An 18,980-nucleotide genomic window follows, 5' to 3' on the forward strand; every position below is an offset into this window, starting at 1 on the left:
AGCAGAAAAAGTTGTCAGGCAGCTGCAGGCAGGCAGAGAAGCACCCTGGGGAGCTGGCTGAACTCTGCCTTGGCCCTGAGCGGCCAGGAGCGTGGCCTGCGGGGGGGCAGTAGCCCCGCTAGCGGCCCAAGGTCTCAGCGTCAGCTCCCATAGGGCGGGAGCCCAAAGGGCGGGACCGGGCTGTGAGCGCCACGTGCAGACCCCGGCGGCGAGCCGGAAAGTCCTCCCAAGCACAGCTCCTCCTGGCGCCGGCTGGCTCTTGGATCCCAGCTCGCAGCTGGGGGTGGCGGGTCTCGGGGACGCACCTTTCCCGCCCCGCCCCATCCCAGTATGGCCCGGGAGCTGCGCCCAGGGCTCGCCGTGGGCGACCCCAGAACAGCACCCGGCGCCTCGGTGGGCGGGCGGCGGTAGCGCCCCTCTCAGAGCCCCGTTTGCTCCTGCCCGGGCTCCCTCGGAGTCGGTCTGTCTGTCGGCCCTCCCTCCCCCTTCGCTGTTCCTCCCCCGTCGTGTTCCTCCCGGGGTGCCGGGCACAGCCTCGGATTCCTCGCTCCCCACAGCTCGAGTCAGTTTCCCTCGCGGCGGCTGCCGAGGCGGCGGCAACGGCGGCGGCGCGGGAAGCATCTCTGCGGCCACCGCGCTTCTCCGGCTGGAGCGGGCGTCCAGCTTGGCTGCCCCTCGGCCCTTTCCTGCCGCGCCTCGGGGCACCGTGTGGCCACCACCCCTGCTCTCTTCTCTCCCAAGCGGGCGGGGCGCCTGGTAGGATCCCACCGGCCCTCCACCCGGATCCCGGGGCTAGCGCTCCCGGGAGCAGGGCGCTCTGAGGACTCCTGCCCCGCCGACCCTGACCGCCAGGGGGTGCCCCACGGGCGCAGCGCCGCCGAGAGGAGAAGGCAAGAGGGACCATGCGGCGTCTGACTCGCCGCCTGGTGCTGCCGATCTTCGGGGTTCTCTGGATCACCGTGCTGCTGTTCTTCTGGGTAACCAAGAAGAAGTTGGAGGTGCCGGCGGGACCTGAAGTGCAGACCCCCAAGGTACCGGTTTGGCGGCGCGCCGGGCGCGGGGCAGTGGTTGGCCGGAGGGCGCGCAGCTCGCGCGCCGGGTTTGCGGGCTCCCGGGAAGCCAGGGCTGGGGTCTGGGTGCTGCGAGCAGGTAACCGGGCGCCGGATGCGGCTGCAGTGTGATGTTTCTGGATTTCAAAAAGCTCAGGGGCATCCCCGGCCCCGCGCCGTGTGTAAGTGGGAGTGGGAGTGGGTGTGGATGGTGGGCGCGCTGGCGGGCAGAGGGGGGCTCTCAACTTGGGCAGCGCGCCGGGGTCCCTGGGCGGCGGGGGCACTACGGTCGAGCAGCCCAGGGGGTGGCCGTCCGTGGACGCCGCGAGAGAGTCGCCGGTGGTGGGGTCGGGTGGCAGGGCCGGCAGGTGCTGGCGCCCGCGAGAAATCGGGCGGTCGCGCTGATCTCCTTCCTTGCCTCAGCTGCCAGGCCCGACCGGGGGAGGCCGGAGACCGAGGGTGCGCCGCGCGCGCTTGTGCGGCGCGGGAGAGCGCCCTGCAGCCTCCCGGGCGGTTGCTTCCTTTCGCCACCCCTGCTTTGTAATTTTCCTCGATCCCTCCAGCTGCATTGGAAGTTGAATTGAATGTGCCCTGAACATCACTAAAGAGCCTGTAAAAACAGACGCCTTGGTATTGGTGGGGAGTTGGGGAAATGAGAATCCAAGTGGCTTTTCCAACTCCTGCCCAGTCGGTTCATATGAGCGGAGCCGCAAGGCTCCGTCTTACGTTTATTCAGAGCCCCTATTCCTCGGTCTCCTCTTCCACAGACCTAGCTGTAGGACACAGAAAAAGGAGGCCTCAGGGGGTTTCCTGACCAGCCAGGAAACGTGTATGAACTGGGTCCAGAGAGGTCCTCCAGCGACCGCGAAAAAGCCCTTGGAGAAGATTTACGGTCCCAAGCTGGAGACAGAAAATAATGGGGGAAGGGGGAGAGAGGGGAGGCTCCCAGTAAGTACAGTGCAGAGCACCTACTAGGTGCAAGGTACATAGTGGGTGCTTCTTTATAAGTAGTTGTATGAGTTGGGTAGGATTCTCCTAATTCCGTAGATTAGGAAACCGGTTCAGTCTTTAAGTACCTTGCCTTAGGACACTACTGGTTTGAACTCAGACCTCCGATATTCAGGGTCTTTCCACTATATCAAGTTGCCTTTGAGATTGCCTTTTAACTAAGTCTCTGGTCACTTATGTTTTGGAATCTTGCCAGTGCTCTGTTGAATTCCACAATCATTTATTGATGATCTGCCATGTGCCAGGCAGTGTGCTAGGTACAGTGGGTACAGAGATGCAGAACTTGTTCTCTGCAGTAGGGGGATCTGCCCAGGAATAGACCAGGACCATACAGTGTGCTGAGGGCTACAATGCCTCAGTGCACTGGGCGTCATGGGAGCCTGGGGACTTCCTGGAGGAGGAAGAGGACATAAGGGAACTGAGTTGAGAAGGATGAACAGTAGGTTTGCCAGTAGGTAGGGAGGGCATTCCAGGTAGAGGTTAATTGCACCAAACAGGCTGAGAGGAATTACACAGCACACTGGGTGAGTTTGGTGTCAAAGCATGTGGCCAATGGCAGGGATGAGGTTGGGAAGATGTGTAACGGTCCTGTTGGGTAGGACCTTGTGGGTACCAGGGAACCTTGGAGGGGTACTAAGCAGGGGAGTGATGAGGTCAGACTGATGATTTCAAACAGCCTTCATCCCACTGCATCAATTTTCTCACTCACCTCAGACCTAAAGAGGTCTGAGGTGGGTGAGATCTGGAGAGCTCATAGATCTGGAGAGCTTTTCGTCTTTTTCCCTGGGTGATTCTTCTCCTTGTGAGGTTAATGATGCCCGTGGGGGCATGAACTCTCTCTGTTTTGCGTTGAACCTCATTACCTTAAGCTTGCTTATTCTAGTCTACACCAGGGAGCTGGGACAAGAGATCTGTTTCCTTCTTTGTGCACTTTTTCCGTCTTCTTTTCCGGCCTCTTCTCATCCTGGCGAGCGCTGAGCACACATTGATCGAATGCAGCCACAGGCCAGGCTCTGTGCTAGGTTTGGGGGCGGCTGTGATGAATACACTGTGCCCCTGCCGTTTGGTGGGGGCGGCTCTCACAAGTTCCTGGTTGAGGCAGAATTGCAAACAAAGGAGTAGCGGCACGGTGCGGGGGCAGTGGTCTGATGTCAGAAGTCCGGACATAGTGCTGCGCGGTCACTTGCTCTTTGTCTTAGTATCTTCCTTTTCCCTCATTTTCTGTATCCTTTATAACCATGAATTCTCTAGACTTCAAAAATCTTGATAATTGTTATTATTGGTCACCCTTTTTTGTTAGTAGATTTCTTCTTCCTGTCTTTCACCTGTATTATGCCTTTTTGTGTCTACATATATGTGTTGTGTGTATTCATATATGTGTGGGTGTATTTTGTGTCTGGTGGATGAGCAGCCCTCTGTATCTTAGTGTATATGTACCTGAGGGGCGGGCTGGAGAGACAAAGAGAGGTCCTTCTTAGCACTAGAACAGCTGTATTCACATGACTGATCTACTCAGGAAATTTGCATGTCAGGTCCCAAGGAGTGCGGTGGGTTTCCAAACCTGATTCCATGTCAGAACCACCTGGAAAGCTCGTTTAATTTACATGTTTTTGTGTTTATTGCAGAGATGATTATTCTGTGGATTTGGTAGAAGGTCGTAGAATCAGTATTTTTACAAGGGCTCCATGTGAGTCTGAGGCAGCCTATTGATGGGAGCTAGATGAAGAATACCAAGTCTCTTGGGTTTTTTTGTAGTTCGGTGGGCCCCATGTAAATATGGCCGAATGATTTCATTCCTCTTGAGCTCCTCGTGGACCAAGCCTGTGTGAGCACGTGCATTCATGTGAAATAACAATGGCTAGCATTTGTATCGTGCTTTACAAATTCACAAACTCCGTTTCACATATATTAGCTCATTTAAGCTTCACAATGACCACAAACAATAAGGCAGATCGTACTTTTATGCAGATGAGATTGAGTAATGAGGTTAAACAATTGGCCCAAGACAACAAGACTATTATTAAGTGGCAGCATCGGGACAAGAATGGAATGGGATTATTCTGGCAACTGCTCACGCAAGTGCTCCTTCCATGCCATCAAGTCACATGGATGCCTGGGTCTGCGCTAGTGGGTGATGGGGTGAGGTTAGGGATGTTAATAGCTGCACGATGCCCACCTACTTTCCAAGCACTTCCATGGCTTATCCCTAGGTGCTGGCCTTTGGAGAGCTCCAGGGAGGTTGGTGTAATTTGTGGGGAAAACGTTTCAGAGGGAATCCTGCTCTGCCCTTGGGGGAGGTCATATGGGGCAGAGGAGGCTCCTCTGGCTGGATAGAGTGCACCCTGGTGGGGCGGGTCTGATGGAAGGTTGTGGCATCATTGCGGGGTTGCCTCAAATGGTTGCAGCACCGTTGGTTGAGGAATCATTTGCCAGGGCGGAGATTGTTTCCTCAACAGTAGGAATTATCCAGGGACATTTGTCTATTGTAGGGAAACATTTTTGGTTTTTGAGTGAGTTCAGTATCGTAGGTTTTCCTAGACGATGCTCCTGCAGTCATGGGGAGAGCTCTTGCCTTGGACATGTCTGAAACCAGGGGTCCTCTCTGCCTAAGGCTCTTCCCAGTGTGGTGGAGGGGGGTCAGTGTATTTTCTAAAGCAAGAGCACTGGGCTCCCTTCCCCTAAAAATATTTAGAGAAGTTGAAATGGTGGAGGGATTGGTCTAGAGAGGGCTATGGCGAGGGCTCCTGGGCTGGGGACTTGCCAACTTGTAGATTCCATGTAGCCCATTGCCTTCACGGGGGGCTAGACCCTTATTCCCCTTTCCTCAGTGTTAGGGAACATCCTCCTTCACCCGGCATGGGATCTCCAAAGTGGGCCTGATAATAAAATGGAACCTGTGCTCCGTCACAATCCAAGTGATATGGAGAAGCCAAGCTGCACTCCAGGTTTAAGAAAATCAGTTGGATTTTTTCCCTTAGTTTCAAGAAGGGCTGTTTCTATTAATAGCTCAAATAAAGATTTAAGTTTGACTTTTCAACGTTGATTTGATTTTTTATGGGGTTTCCCACCCCCAAATTCAGCAAAGCTCTAATTCCTAATTGAAAATCCTGTAACAAGCTTGACGCCTTAATTTAAACAGTATTTTAGCAATAAATCCTGTACCACTAAAAAAAAGGACCTGAAAGATGTTTCCATTTTTTCTCTCCCCTATCATTTGTTTGCTTCTTGGAGAATTATACAATAACTGGCAGAATTAAAAAAAAAAAAAACCCAGCAAATTTGTCTCTTATTTCCAAGAAACTAAATTTAGTCCAGGGGCTTAGGGCTTAGGAAAAGCAGAAGAATTTGAAGGCCTGAGGGTGCTTTTGGAGGAAGGTATTGGAAATGTAAAGGCTTTGAATAAAGTGCCTCAGGCCCATGTAAATGTATTTGCGCTGTACTAGAAATATAGCAAAAACTATTAGAAGAGAGCCTGTTTTCTGTAATATTTGTATATTGCAAATGCCTTATGTATATGACACTGTTATTGTATTCCCCATTTATTAGGTAATTTCTCCCACTCAAAAAAATTCATCGATTTTAGAGAGAGGCCCTAATAATCTGCTGACGCTCGGTGGGTGTATGTTAGACTGTCCAGGGAATTTTAACTCTGGCATGACCAGAAACAGCTCATTATCTGATGAACGTTCATCCTTCATGAACATTCATTTCTGTGTGTGCTGGTGCCTGCGCCGGACGCTGTGCTGTTTTCCCATCTAAGGCAGTTCCTGGAGAAGGTGGCGGGGATGGTGTTGCCTTGTGGGCCAGATGTGGCTGCTGTGAGAAGCTGGGAAATACGAGGCTAGAAGGTTGGAGCCTCAGGTGTTCAAGAAATAGCATGCTTTTGCTTTCTAGATACCAACAAGCTTAGAAAAACAAACCAACCCCAAAACCCTGAGCTCCCCTGTGCTTCCTCTCTTGCCCTGTTCAGTCCCATCAGGCTGAGAGGAATTTCTCCTCCTTGGGTCATTTTTGGCCTGCCCTGGGTTGCACCCTTGTCCCTGCTTGCTTTCCCAGCTGGCATTCTCCCCCAGGCCCTGTCCCAGGGACCCACAGATCTATTCGAAGGGAACCTCTTTGAGTCGGTCTGGGGAGCGCTGTCTCTCTCTCTCTCTCTCTCTCTCTCTCTCTCTCTCTCTCTCTCTCTCTCTCTCTCTCTCTCCCCCTCCCCCTAAACCCTTGTTCCCCTAAGTGGCCTGGTGCTTTTGGAAGCAAAGACCAGGAGTCCCTGTCTCAAAATTTTCTAGAGGCACAGAGTGATATCTGCTCAAATCAGGGAAGACAAAGGGGCAAAACCAGAAAAGAAAGAGAAATTAATGTCCCTGTCACAAGCTTCCCCAGCCTGTCTAGAGACTACCCTTTTCCAAGGTTGCTCATCTGTTTGTATCATTTAAAAGCGTTAATTTCCAGTCATCAGAGGCCATTTATTAACCGAACAGGGACAGAATGAGGCTGCCGTTGGCTGATACCCAGGGCCTGGGAGTTTTACAGGGACTGGTTCACATGCCATCTCGTCTGCTGCCTTTGCCTGCATCCTTTCCCACACCTCTCCCATCCCAAATTTCCCAAACAGTCTTATGCATTATCAGGCACCCAGGAACACATTTTGCAGTTGAAGAAATGTGTTTCTGTGCCCTTGTTTAATTTCTAACGTTTACAGTTTTGTCACTCTTCCAGAGCATTTCAAAGTCCCCAATGCATTTTTTTGGAAAAGAATCTGAATTAGAAAGTAGGGAAAAATCCCCAGCTCCTCTCTCTGGGAGCATCTGTGAACCCTGTCATGACTTTTGCACATTCTACCCGAGACCAGCATTTATGGACCCACCATCTGTTTGGGGAAGGGAGTCTGACATGCCGAGTGCCCTCTACAGCCGGCTGCTGCCTCTTCCACTTGTCCGCAGTGACCCTGAGCTGGGTGGTCAGCCTTCCTCCTTGTCTGGACCTCAGAGACTCACTGTTCACCAGGGTTGAAAGATGGAGAGCCCAGCCCTCTCCTGGCAGCTCCCATGATGCCATAATCAAGTGTGGTTTCACCTTCTGGTTTTACTTATATACGTGGCAACCCGGGTGTCTCTTTCTGCCATTGGCAGTGCTGGGGATAACTCAGATAGTCTCTTCCGGGCTCAGTCTCCTCAACTGTGAAATGGGAGCAGCACGCTACAGCACTGCCTGTCTCCCACTTGCCCTGCCTTGCCAGCAGTCTGAGTCATTTTGGGTTAATTGTGAATAATTCTGAAGTGAGACCTCGTGGCTTTAAATAATTATACCACAGATTCTCTGTGTCTATTACTTATCTTTTAATTATTTTACCAGAAATGTTAGATTAACCAAAAGATAAGTCAGTTTCCGAGTTCTCAGATGTTGAACTGATTAAGAAAGAACCCCTTTGGGATACTGAAGAACGCGCATGCACACACGTGTACACTGGCACCCTGGGGAATTCTGCAGAAGCTCCTGAAATTTGCTGGCTCGGGTGTTTTGGTATTTCAGAATAAATGGCCTGAGATGACCTTCTGGGGCAGCAGTCTTTGCATTTGGCATCACAGGACCTAATGAACACTAGGAAGCTAATGGGGAGAGCGAGGAAGAGATCTATCTCTGTGGCGGGAGGAATGTATGTGCCACTCAGGGAGTCCTCTTTCCTCCTGTTTTTCTTTCCATCGCTTCCCTCCTCCCTTCATCATTCTTCCTCCTCCTCTTACTCACATCTCCTGGAAAGCCAGGGGGCCCCAGAGCAGAGAGGCACAGGGCACTTGGTCAGGAGCCCCGGGAAGAAGTCTGGAGGTGCAGGAACCCAGTACTTCCCTGCAAGCACTGACCAAGGTCAGGAGCAGCCTGTCTCGCTGCTGCTCTGGACACAAAGGCCGTTCTTTCCGAAGGAGGGAAGTAGCCGCTTTGGGCCATCCTGAGCCATTCTGCTCAGATGCTCTTATATCAGCATGAGCCCTCATGGCAGGAATTAAGGAGCCGTCAGACCACTATCTCCCGGACAATGCCAATTTCAAGTACAAAGTCTCTTCTGTGTACCATTTCCTGGAGACAAGATTAGGCATTTGAAAAAAATAATTAAATTCTCCTCATGTCACTTGTCTTCTTAACTGTGAGAACTACAGAGATCTTTCAAGGAAATACAGGGCGAGCAGCACACGCACATGTTCCTGCCACTGGGTCTGAGTGCCCAGACGAAGAGAATCTCCACCAGCTGCCTCTTTTCTAATGATCCCGTTGTTTAAACCCAATTTGCATCTCATTCCCAGCCAGAGAAGCGTGGGTAACATCTACAGAGCAGGTAGGACTGCCCCGTCTTGACAAGCTGTCTCCCAAGAGGCCATCGGACCCTTTCCTCTGTCCTCACTAAGGCTTGGAAATAAGGATTGTTTCCCCCTAATGGTCCAGGCTGGGGATTTACGTAGCCCCTGTTGTTCCTCTGAGAACACTCTAATCGTTAATTCCCCACCCCCCCCAGCCACAGAGACACTGAGCCAATCAATATTTATGTTCCCATCACTCACAGCTGCAACGCACAGGCATAATGGACGCCCAAATCCTTGATGGTCATGGAGAAATTAGCTGGCGCCCGTGTTTCGGGCTCATTGTTTTCTAGGATCTTGGGGAGATCGGACCATGTCGTCCATGGATTATCTGTTTCAGGCTCGTTTTCCAGGATCTTGGCGAGATCAGACCAGGTGGTCCATGGATTAATTAAGCCACCCAGCTAATGGGCTGTTAATAGATGGGCAGTTGATAGCTACCAGCTGAGTGCTGAATCGACCTATGGCCTTATTATGGTGGGCTGGTGGTCTTTACTTGCAGAGGCACTGGCTCAAAGACCTGACTAATTAAAGGTGAATCAGGAACTGGAAGATAAGAGGTAGCTTCCTCCCTCCACCTCTTTGTGCGATGTTTTACAGTTTACAAAGCGTTATTATTCACAAGTGCCTCGTTTGATCCTTCCTGCAACCCCTTGAGGTGGGTGTTATTATTATCCTCGTTTTCTGAAGTATGATGAAGCTGAGATTATAAGAGGGAGGAGACTGGCAAGCTCGCCCAACCGTAAGTGGCCTTGAACTCACTCATCTGACTGTAAAGCATATACTGTTTGTATCATGGCCGCACTCAACGTCTGGCTAGCTTCCTTTTCCAGGGGAAATGAAATCTATTTTATATATGTATGTGTTATGTATATATTTTCATATGGACAAAAAGCTTGTGCTCTTGCTGAGAAATGACTCCGTACCTCTGATAAAACACCAGTGTTGCTTTTCTGCATGTAAAAGGGAACGGAGGGTTTGATTAAGGGAATTGTAGAGCCGGTCTCCAGAGGGCCAACAGGACTTTGGCTTTTCTCCCAGGACAGGCCAAGTTTAACTCACTCGCAGGCCCAGCAGAAACATTCCACAGGACACTGTTTTCTACTGTGGGAAGGTGCCGGCCTGGAATGGCAGACTCATGGTCCCGGGAGAAGTGGAGGGAGAGAGGCTTTCCCACCCCTGAGTCCTCTAGTCGGCATTGTCTCTGTCCTTGATTCTCCCTGGCTGGCGGGTTTTGACAGCAGCAAATGAGACTCTGCTGTCATTCAAGAGGCTGCTTAACTCAGAAGTCAACAGGGTTGTGCAATTAAGACAGAAACCGTTGATATGAATCCCTTTCATGATGAATGTGGTTCTTAAACAATCAGAAGCAGTTCCCCTCTAAGAGGAAAAACGTCATTTGAAAGAACCCAAGACGTACATCCTATTTGACATGCGAGGCAGGTGTATGGGAGAATGACTCCAAAGAAGTGTCTTTGGAAGGTACCCAGCATCACCTGAGAGCCTCCTGGCTCGAAGACAGAGGTTGCCCTGCCTGTGTCGTGCCCTTGAAGGCCCAGGGTTCCGCCTCTCGGTGGCTGCTTCGGAGGTTGGGTGTGGGTAACGTAGTTGCTGCCCGTGTATGTGCTTAAACTTACGACAGCATAAAAGCAGGAGGTTGCTAATATCTTCCTGGTATTTTGTCTGCAATTCGGGTAAGCTACCCGGAGGGCTCATGGTGGTGCTTTTGTGATGTGGCCTGAGTGACACAGTCTCTATTGTGGGATCCTGTGCAGAAGCATGACTTCACCACTCTTGTCCATTTCTGCAGAGCGTGGCAACGTTAAAGGGGACTATATTTTTAAAGAGTGTGCATGGAGTAAGAATGAAAAGAAATGTAAACCTAGAGAACTCTGATATTTTCGCTCTCCACTCAAAAGTCCCGATGGTTTCTAATCATTTGTTTAATTCTGGATCAGGTAAACACCCTGTAATTCTCCCTGCCTCTCTTAACACTGAGATTATGGCTTCTGCTCCAGGTTTTAGCTTTTCTCTTAAAACTGAGTGTATATTTTGGAAAACGTCTTGGCAGTGTCTGCTAAAGCAGAACACATGTGTATACCTATGACCCTGCCATTTCACTCCTAGTGATAAATCCCAAAGAAATGCGTTTCGTATTTTGACGAATGCCTCGCACTCAAATTGAAGTCGGCAGACTTTTTCTGTAAAAGGTCACGTACTCAGAAATTTTGTTTTTTTAGGTCATATGGTTTCTGTTGTAACCAACTCTGCTGTTGCGGAGTGAAGGACAATAAGTGAAATTGAGCACGGCCGTGTTCCAATAAAACTTTATTTATGGACCCTGAAATTTGAATTTCGTATAGTTTTCACATCTTGTGAAATATTAGTCCTCTTTTAGCATGATTTTCAAAGATTTATAAATGCAAAATCCATTCTTACTTTGCCAGGGTATCCTTAGACAGGTGGCAGGCCAGATTTGGCCCTCAGGCTGTGGAATTCCACTTACGTAAGGTACAAGAACAGAGCAAAATAATCTATGGTGTTTGAAGTCAATTTCACGGTGACCCTTGGTTGGCATCAGTGACTAGAAGGAAGCAGGGGGGCATTTGGGGCATTGGTACTGTGTCAGTTTCTTGATCTGGGTGCTTGTAACTGGGGTGTGTTCATTGTGGGAATCCATCGAATGCCTGCTTTCTTGTGTTTGTATATGCCTCCTCTATAAGACGTTCAAAAAGAAAAAGAATGAACTGAGTGGGTGGCTTCTGACTTCAGGTGTTAGCACCTCTTTGGGGTCAGAGCATAGAAGTTTTCATTCTTTTTACAGCCACTGGCTTCTATTTCTGAATAAGAGAGTCTTTGGAGAAAGGTCTTGATAGGTCTTTCCAATTTCCCAACTCTTACTCCCTTTTACATACAGGGAGACGTTTAATAACTAGTGTAGTACAGGTACCAGCCACCCAAAGTACAATACCTGTGGAGAGTTACCCTCTAGTTGCTGAATCATAGGAAGTTGGTTGGGGGAGGGGAATCCCAGAGGAGAGCCAGGCGGTGGGAAAGCCTTCAGGGCAGTGGGAACTGCCAATAGGAATTCGGCTCTGTAAGTGATTCCGGGCTGAAATCTACCTATGTTTATAGTTAAGAGATGGAGGCTTAGTTACAGTGAGTGGAATTATATGGCTACAAGCTAGTGGCTTGTAGCAAACCACCTTCTATTCTTTTTTTTTGCACCCAGGACAAAAAGCAGAGAACTAACAACCTGAGCCCTTATGAGTGCCAGGTGTTTCCTGTGTCAGACATCTGTCCTTCCTAACAGCCCTGTACAATAGTAGCTTTATTTTTCAGATGAGGAACATCAAGGCTTAGGGAAGTTAAGTGACTTTCCCAAAGTCATACCACTCATCAGCAGAGGAACTGGATTCCAATCCAGATCTGTCTGGCTCCAGAGCCCACCTTCTTCCCACGTCACCACGCTCACGCCAGGTTTCTCCTCCCTTCACAGTCACACGGAATCTGGTCTCCTGAAAGCGATGATTGAATAGAGTTTCCCCTTAGTAACCTGCCTTTATAGCCCGCTTTGGTTCTGCTTCCTGGAATTACACACATCTTACTGAGACCAGAAGCTGTTGAATGAAGTAGTTTTATATCAGAAGCTATCTCTTCCAGGACAAGTCATTTTAAAGCAATAGTCAAGGAGAAAACTTTACAAAACTTTCAAAGAGAAATAGATTGTGCTTTCAGCACTGTTTGATATCCCTTGTGAACATGACAGATGACTGGGGATGTTTCTGATCCCAGGGTTAAACTTTGAAAAAGGAAATCTCCAAGCTGTCACACTCTTGACCATGTTAAGGTGCTTTCGACATGCCTCAAGACTGATGAAAGGGGGCGTGGTAAGGAGTTAATCAACAGATGCTGAAAATGCAAAGGCCATAGTGAATGGTAACCCCCCTCCATATCACCCCTCAGACAGGAATAGTCCTGTATCCGACATAATAGCACCAATTATTTGGTTGTTTGTGCTGAGGAGTTGAAAGCTATCATGTGCCGGGAAAATACTCAGCATGGAGCAGTAATTATGGATCAGCTGATAATAAAGGATGCACTGGATTGACTGCTAATTAGATTATTAGCACCAAAAACAAATACCTGCTATTAACCATAAATAAGCCACATTTGGGGACTTCCCTGGTGGCTCAGTGGTTAAGAATCCGCCTGCGAATGCAGGCGACACGGGTTCGAGCCCTACTCTGGGAAGATCCCACATGCTGCAGAGCAGCTGAGCCCATGCACCACAACTACTGAGCCTGCACTCTAGAGCCCGTGTGCCACAACTACTGAAACCCTCGCGCCTAGAGCCCGTGCTCCACAGCAAGAGAAGCCACCGCAACGAGAAGCCGGCGCACCGCAAAGAAGAGTAGCCCCTGCTCACCACAGCTAGAGAAAGCCGGCACGACACAACACAGCCAAAAATAAATAAATAAATATTAAAAAGAATAAGCCACATTTATGATATTTTCTACTTTTAAATACACATTTCTTTTTATAATGTGCAATTTCCTTTCTTCCCTTTCTGTGCCAAGACTTCTAATTCTCCCCAGTCATATTAAGCATAGCTGTTTTCTGAGCTGTAACCAAGTTGTTTTCTTGTTTCCTTCTGGTCTCAAAAGCAGTTGAGAGCTCTGACATGTACTGAGTGTCACGTGTCAAGGCCCTACGTGAGATGTGCTAGTTCTTTTCAGGGAAGAAGTCGGGGTTATTCCAGAGCAGAGTCCCGGTCTTTCCCACGGGCACGGAATCTTTATAAGGGGTAAGGGATTGTAGAATTTTCTCTGTGAACTATATGCTGGAGTTAATTGCCAAAGAAATGACCCAGTTGCTTTTTTTGTGGCACTTGGAGCTTTGGTCCTTGTTTTCCTGATTTGAGAAGGATGGGATGGGCGTTTGGGTGCCACCAGCACCTACCAGCAAGTAGCCCATCTTCCTACAAGTGGGTTGACTGTGTATCCCCAGTAGAATGAGATTCCAGCTGTCTTCTGCCCAGGGTGGCTGTGAGTTCTGTGGGTAGGACCATCTGAAAGAACCCTCGGGAGCTCCCTGGGTTGTCTGCGAGGAAAAGCTGCAGTAGGAGTCAGGAGGCGGCTCTGGCAATGTGCTCAGTAAGTGGTGCAAGTGACTGTCAGGTGTCCTGCAGGAAGCGCTAGTGATGGAGCTTTTCGTGGCCACTGTCATAGGCCAGGGGGCTTCCATGGGGAGAGGGTGTGTGGCTGCCTTTCAGGAGAAATGCTAGGTGTTCTATCTGTGTTAAGTTATTCATTCTTTACAAGGCCGACCACAAGGTAGGCAGGCTGAGATTTACCTGGGACTTGCCAGTACAGTCATACTGGGTGTTTAAGGCTGTCACCTTTCTGATTAAACAGTGTCTGAGCCATACGGGTTGTTAAATGTTCTCTTACGAACATTATCTTTGGGTGATGTATTGATTACCCTTATTTTACCAATGAAGAACGTGAGGTTCATAAACATCCAGTGAAACTTGCCCAAGTCAACAGAGCTAGTAAGCGGCGGAGCTAAGACAGGTCTGGGTGATGCCGAGGTGCCAGTGGGGCAGTCGGCAACTGAGAAAGACAGGGAGCTCCTTGAAGGAGTTTCTCCCTTTGAGCGCCCATACAGCATGGGGAGACAGGCTTATCGAACAGGTGGACACAGAGTGGGCCAGTTGCCCTGCACCAGGCCACTGGGTCAGGCTCATCCGTTCATTCAGCAAACCTACGTGGGCATTGCTGGGTGCGAAGCGCTGTGCAGGATGCAGGAGACGGCTGAGGCTGGTTCTGCCCTTCTTGCCCAGGGCGAATTCTTAGGGAGTAGTGGAGTGTGGCGCAGTGGCCCCCGGCTGGCGCCTGGCGACTTCTGTCTCTAGAACTCTGTCTCCCTCTTGGACTTTCAGGTGTGTTGTTTGTTTCTGGAAAGATAGAACTGTGTCGCTGGGATGGCTGTTAAATGGTGAAATGGGCTGCAAAATGGCTAGAAGTCTTTTGTCACTCTTCTGTTAGCTCAAAAAACTGTGGTTGAAGTTTAATCTCCTCCTTAAAGCTCTTCCACTAAAACAGGAACCTGTTATTCCACAGGGCCTCTTATTAGAAGAAGGATTTAGGACGGCCCTTTTTTTTTTTTTTTTTTTTTTAGGACGTCCTTTTAAAGGCCGTTCAGTGAGTTTTGAGGAAGTACATTTGCCAGCATCCACTTGTCCCCAAAGTATCTGCTGTTTGAAAAGCACAGCACTAGCGGAAGGATCACGGGAAAGGAAAACCAACTTCAGGATAGAAAAGTAGGCTGAGCACCCCACTTTAATTAGTTGATGCCTATCGTGGGTTTTATGCTGTGTTGGACACTCTAGACCAGGATCGACCCACGGGCCAAATTCAGAACCCCAAATTCAGTCCTCCTCTGCTTATCCTGTGAGCTAAGAATGGTTTTTAAAAATATTTTTAATGGTTGGAAACAAAACGAGGAAGAAAAATATTCTGTGACGTGAAAATTATCTGAAATTCAAATTTCAGTGTCCATAAATAAATAAATTTCAGTGTCCATAAATAAAGTTTTATGGGAACCATCACACTCGTTATGTGTTGTCTGTGGTTGCTTTCACACTGCCGTGGGTGGCAGAGTTGAATAGCTGTGATGGAGACTAGGTGGCCCGCAAAGCTGACATTTTTACTATCTTCATAGGAGAAGTTTGCTAACCCTGGCCTTAGACCTTTGCTTCTCAAAGTGTGGTTCTTGGGCCAGGGGTGGAAGTTTGCTAGACATGCGGATTCTCAGGCCACTCCACAGCTACTGATTCAAAATCTGCATCTTAATAAGACCCCCCCAGGTGGTTCTTGTGCAATTAACATTTGAGAAGCGCTGCATCAGATAGCAACTAACTCTTGCTCACGAAAAGCCAGTATGAATCATACTTCATGAACTGGGGTCTAGAGTTGGTGCCACATTTCCCTATTTATTGAATTCAGTTTGATTCAGAGCTCCTATTCTCCCGGGTTGGAGTGGGGAATTCCTCTCCTACTCACAGCTTCACAAGGATCCTCATTGTCTGGTGATGTGGGAAGAGCCTAGAACCTTGTGAGCATCATGGTCATGTCTGTAACATCATTGACTAAGCTCTCATCATTCTGTTGCTCTCGGGCTAGTGGGTTCCTTGTGATGCTGGGAGCCCAGAGCCCAGGGCCCAGCCTCCCTAGGGGCACCACACAGCCATGCCTCTGGGACCCTGCTGCCCCCTGGGGCACCCACCACTTTCAGGACTGGTTACCTTCATTGTCTTTCCAAGCTGGAGGAATTCCCTTTTTCCATCACCTTCTGGGCCACTTATTCTTTCAAAACAGCTTTTATGTACCACTTACCTGGGAGTGAGGGAGTTTCCTGTCCAGGTTGTATGCTGAGGTTAGGGGCTGGGACGAGGCTGGGGTGGGAGTGAGTGGGTGGAATGAAAACAAATACAAATGAACATCCCGGTACATTATCCTACCATGCCTGTAGTGTGTTAGGGTGCAGTCTGGGGACATGAGCAGTGCCATGGACTAGCAAGTCCAGGATATCTTCCTGTAGAACAGGAAGTAAATTCTGTAGGAATTTAGAGAAAGGGCAGTTGTGTGGTTGGCAGGGGTGGGGAAGGTCTTCCTGAGGCGGTGGTACTCGGCATGAATGACCAGAGGTCCATGCAGACCAGGAGCAGCCCAGACAGTGGAAGAGTTTGAAAATAAAGCCATTTGCTTATGTTTGTTTTCAGAATCGAATGTATCTGAAAGTAAATGGATCTCTTCAGTTGGGAATATTATGGTCTACTCACTGCGGACTTTGTTCAGGAAATATTTTTGGTTTAAGGATTTTAACTGCTCACAGTTCGCTAATTGCTCTTAAAGGGGCAATTCAGGGAAACTTCAGTGTGGCATTCCCTTTCTCTTACTCCCTGGCCTAAATGAGAGTTGCTGTTTATGTTCTCTATTTCTCACCAAGGCTGGTTCTGGCTTTTCTTGACCACCTAGTTTCATCTTTAGTTCATGTAGCTGCTCTTAGAGAAATGCCCCGTGGTGAAGTCATCTTTTCTACCTACATCCTCTTCAATGAGGTCTCGGCAGGGCTGTGACCAGCAGTCATGTAGAATAGTCACGTCTTCTGAGTCCAGAAGACCTGAGTCTGTATGCATTCGTTCAAGGAATGAAGAAGTGAAGATATCCTGCCTGGTGTCACCAGGAGGGTGGATGGGGATCGGGGCCTGGGAGATTTCTTTCTTCATATATATGCCAGGTAGACCAAAGGCTGATGGCTGGCTGGTGTTCCCTGAGATGTGTGACTGGTCCACCATGCCTCTCTCCAAATTATCTTCTTGGGAAGCTAGACTAGGAAAGTACCTGACCCAGTGGGCATGGAAATATACTCATGATGTACGAAGTTAAAAATAACCTGTGGGGCTTCCCTGGTGGCGCAGTGGTTGAGAGTCCGCCTGCCGATGCAGGGGACACGGGTTCATGCCCCGGTCCGGGAATATCCCACATGCCGCGGAGCGGCTAGGCCCGTGAGCCATGGCCCCTGAGCCTGCGTGTCCGGAGCCTGTGCTCCGCAATGGGAGAGGCCACAACAGTGAGAGGCCCGCGTACTGCAAAAAAAAAAAAAAAAAAAAAAAAAAAATTAATGAATGTTCTGTCTTATTAAAAAGATCTTCCTAACTACTAGGTTGTATATAGAACATCCTAAATTTCCTCTTCTACGTGAATTTCAAAAAACTTTTAAATCTTAAGTCCATCTGGATTTTATTTTTATTTCTAGTCTGAGGTAGAGATTTAACTCCATTTTTTTCCAAATGGATAGTTATTTGTGTCAATATCATTAATTAAACAAGCCATCATTCCCTCCACTAACTGAAATACCACCTTTGTCATATATTTATTTCCCCTAAACAATGGGTTTTAGTTCTGGGAACTCCACTCTGCTCTATTGATCTGTTTATCTCTTACTATATCAATATCATACTTTTTACCAGAATTTTCTTATTAAACCTAGGGGTTACTTGTTAATTAGTCCATTAGATTTTCCAGGTATAAAATCATATCATTATCAAAATGAGTTAAATTTCTCTCTTCTTTCTGAAGATTATTGATTGATTATTTCATTATCTTGTTTTGTCACCTTCATGAGAACATTCAAAATGAAATAACGTGGCAAATACAAGACTCTTTTCTTGCTTTTGATGCAAATGGCTGTAGTAGTTCACTATTTACTAGTTCACATTTATGAAATATTCTTTACCATATTGTAGTGGTTTCCTTTCCTGTTTTGCTTCAAGTTTTTATTAGAAATAATTTTGTATTTTTAATTATATTTTGATTGAGTCATATAATGTTTCTGTTTGATGCAGTGAAATATTTTGACTTCCTTATTTTGAACCATCCTTGCTTTCCTGGGATAAACCCTCTAGAGTTATAGTTTATTTTTATTTTTACTACTGGATTTTGTTTGTTGGCATTTGTTTGGAATTTTAACAGCTATATTCATGAATTAGCTTAATTTATAGATTTTTTTTTTGTACTCTATCAAGGTTTAGATTTAAGAATATACTGCTTCCATAAAATGAATTAGGGAGATTTGTGTTTCTTTTTAATGTAAAATAGTTAAAATAATAGTTTAAATAACTTTGACATATCTGTCCTTTAATGGGCACATAAAAACTCAGCTCTGAAACTATACTGATTTCTTCGATGGTAGCCCTTGACTCCCTTGAACACCTATTTTTAATTTTCAGTCCAGCCTGAAAATGGTCATTTTTGAATAGGAATATTCAGCCTATCATAATCAGTGAAATAATTGATATATTGAATATTTACTATTTATTTTTCTTTCTCCTTTTTATTATTGTCACTAGTTTGGCCAGTCATTATTTCAACTTCTGTTTCCTTTTTAAATGCAGATATCTTACTATACCGTCAACACTGACAGTTACCTTTCTTTTCAGGACATTCAAATAGATATTTCTATAAAAACAAGATATGGATGAGTTTTCCCCACAAAGATGTTTTATTCACTTATTTTCAGTCTGATACATTGAGCCTTTTAGGAGCACTTTTACTTCCTTACTGTTTCTTACGCTGAAATCTGCCAGACCTTTAGAAGGCTTTTACTCCCAACCTCCACCCCCACTAATTTCTAGGTTTTGCTAAGATAATTTAACACTTTTAGAGCTAAATGGCAAATTTTTCTTTGCAGAGTGCCACTTCTTTTTCAAGTATTCTTATTTGTCCCTTTTGTTACATGTTTCCAGCACTTTATACTATCTATTTAGATTCAGCCGTGCAAATTGCATGGTTCATCACTCACCACTGTTTTCATCTCATTCATCCTGAGATTTCTGTTTGAATTCATTCATTTTTTGACCTGAGTATTTTCCTTAGAGGGGGTATGTGGGTTGTATTTTCTATGAACCCTTGCATATCCACAAATATTCTACAAATCAGACAGGTGGATAACCGCTGGCTTCGATGACTGGCGGTCTGTGGCTGGTTTCCTGCTGTCTTCTAGACTC

At 47.5% G+C, this 18,980-nt stretch overlaps 1 protein-coding gene across 2 annotated transcripts in view; it reads left to right on the forward strand.

Annotated features, from left to right (window-relative positions):
• The first annotated feature begins 264 nt into the window (after positions 1-264).
• Positions 265-18,980, forward strand: part of GALNT14 (polypeptide N-acetylgalactosaminyltransferase 14) — a 222,474-nt gene continuing 203,758 nt past the window's right edge. For both annotated transcript variants that reach the window (XM_073791464.1, XM_073791465.1), the window contains exon 1: positions 265-1,031. In XM_073791464.1, the coding sequence (XP_073647565.1) occupies positions 903-1,031 (129 nt within the window). In that variant the 5' untranslated portion in view covers positions 265-902. The remainder of the gene's footprint in view (positions 1,032-18,980) is intronic.

This window comes from Tursiops truncatus, chromosome 14, assembly GCF_011762595.2.
Source record: "Tursiops truncatus isolate mTurTru1 chromosome 14, mTurTru1.mat.Y, whole genome shotgun sequence".
Classification (NCBI taxonomy): Eukaryota; Metazoa; Chordata; class Mammalia; order Artiodactyla; family Delphinidae; genus Tursiops; species Tursiops truncatus.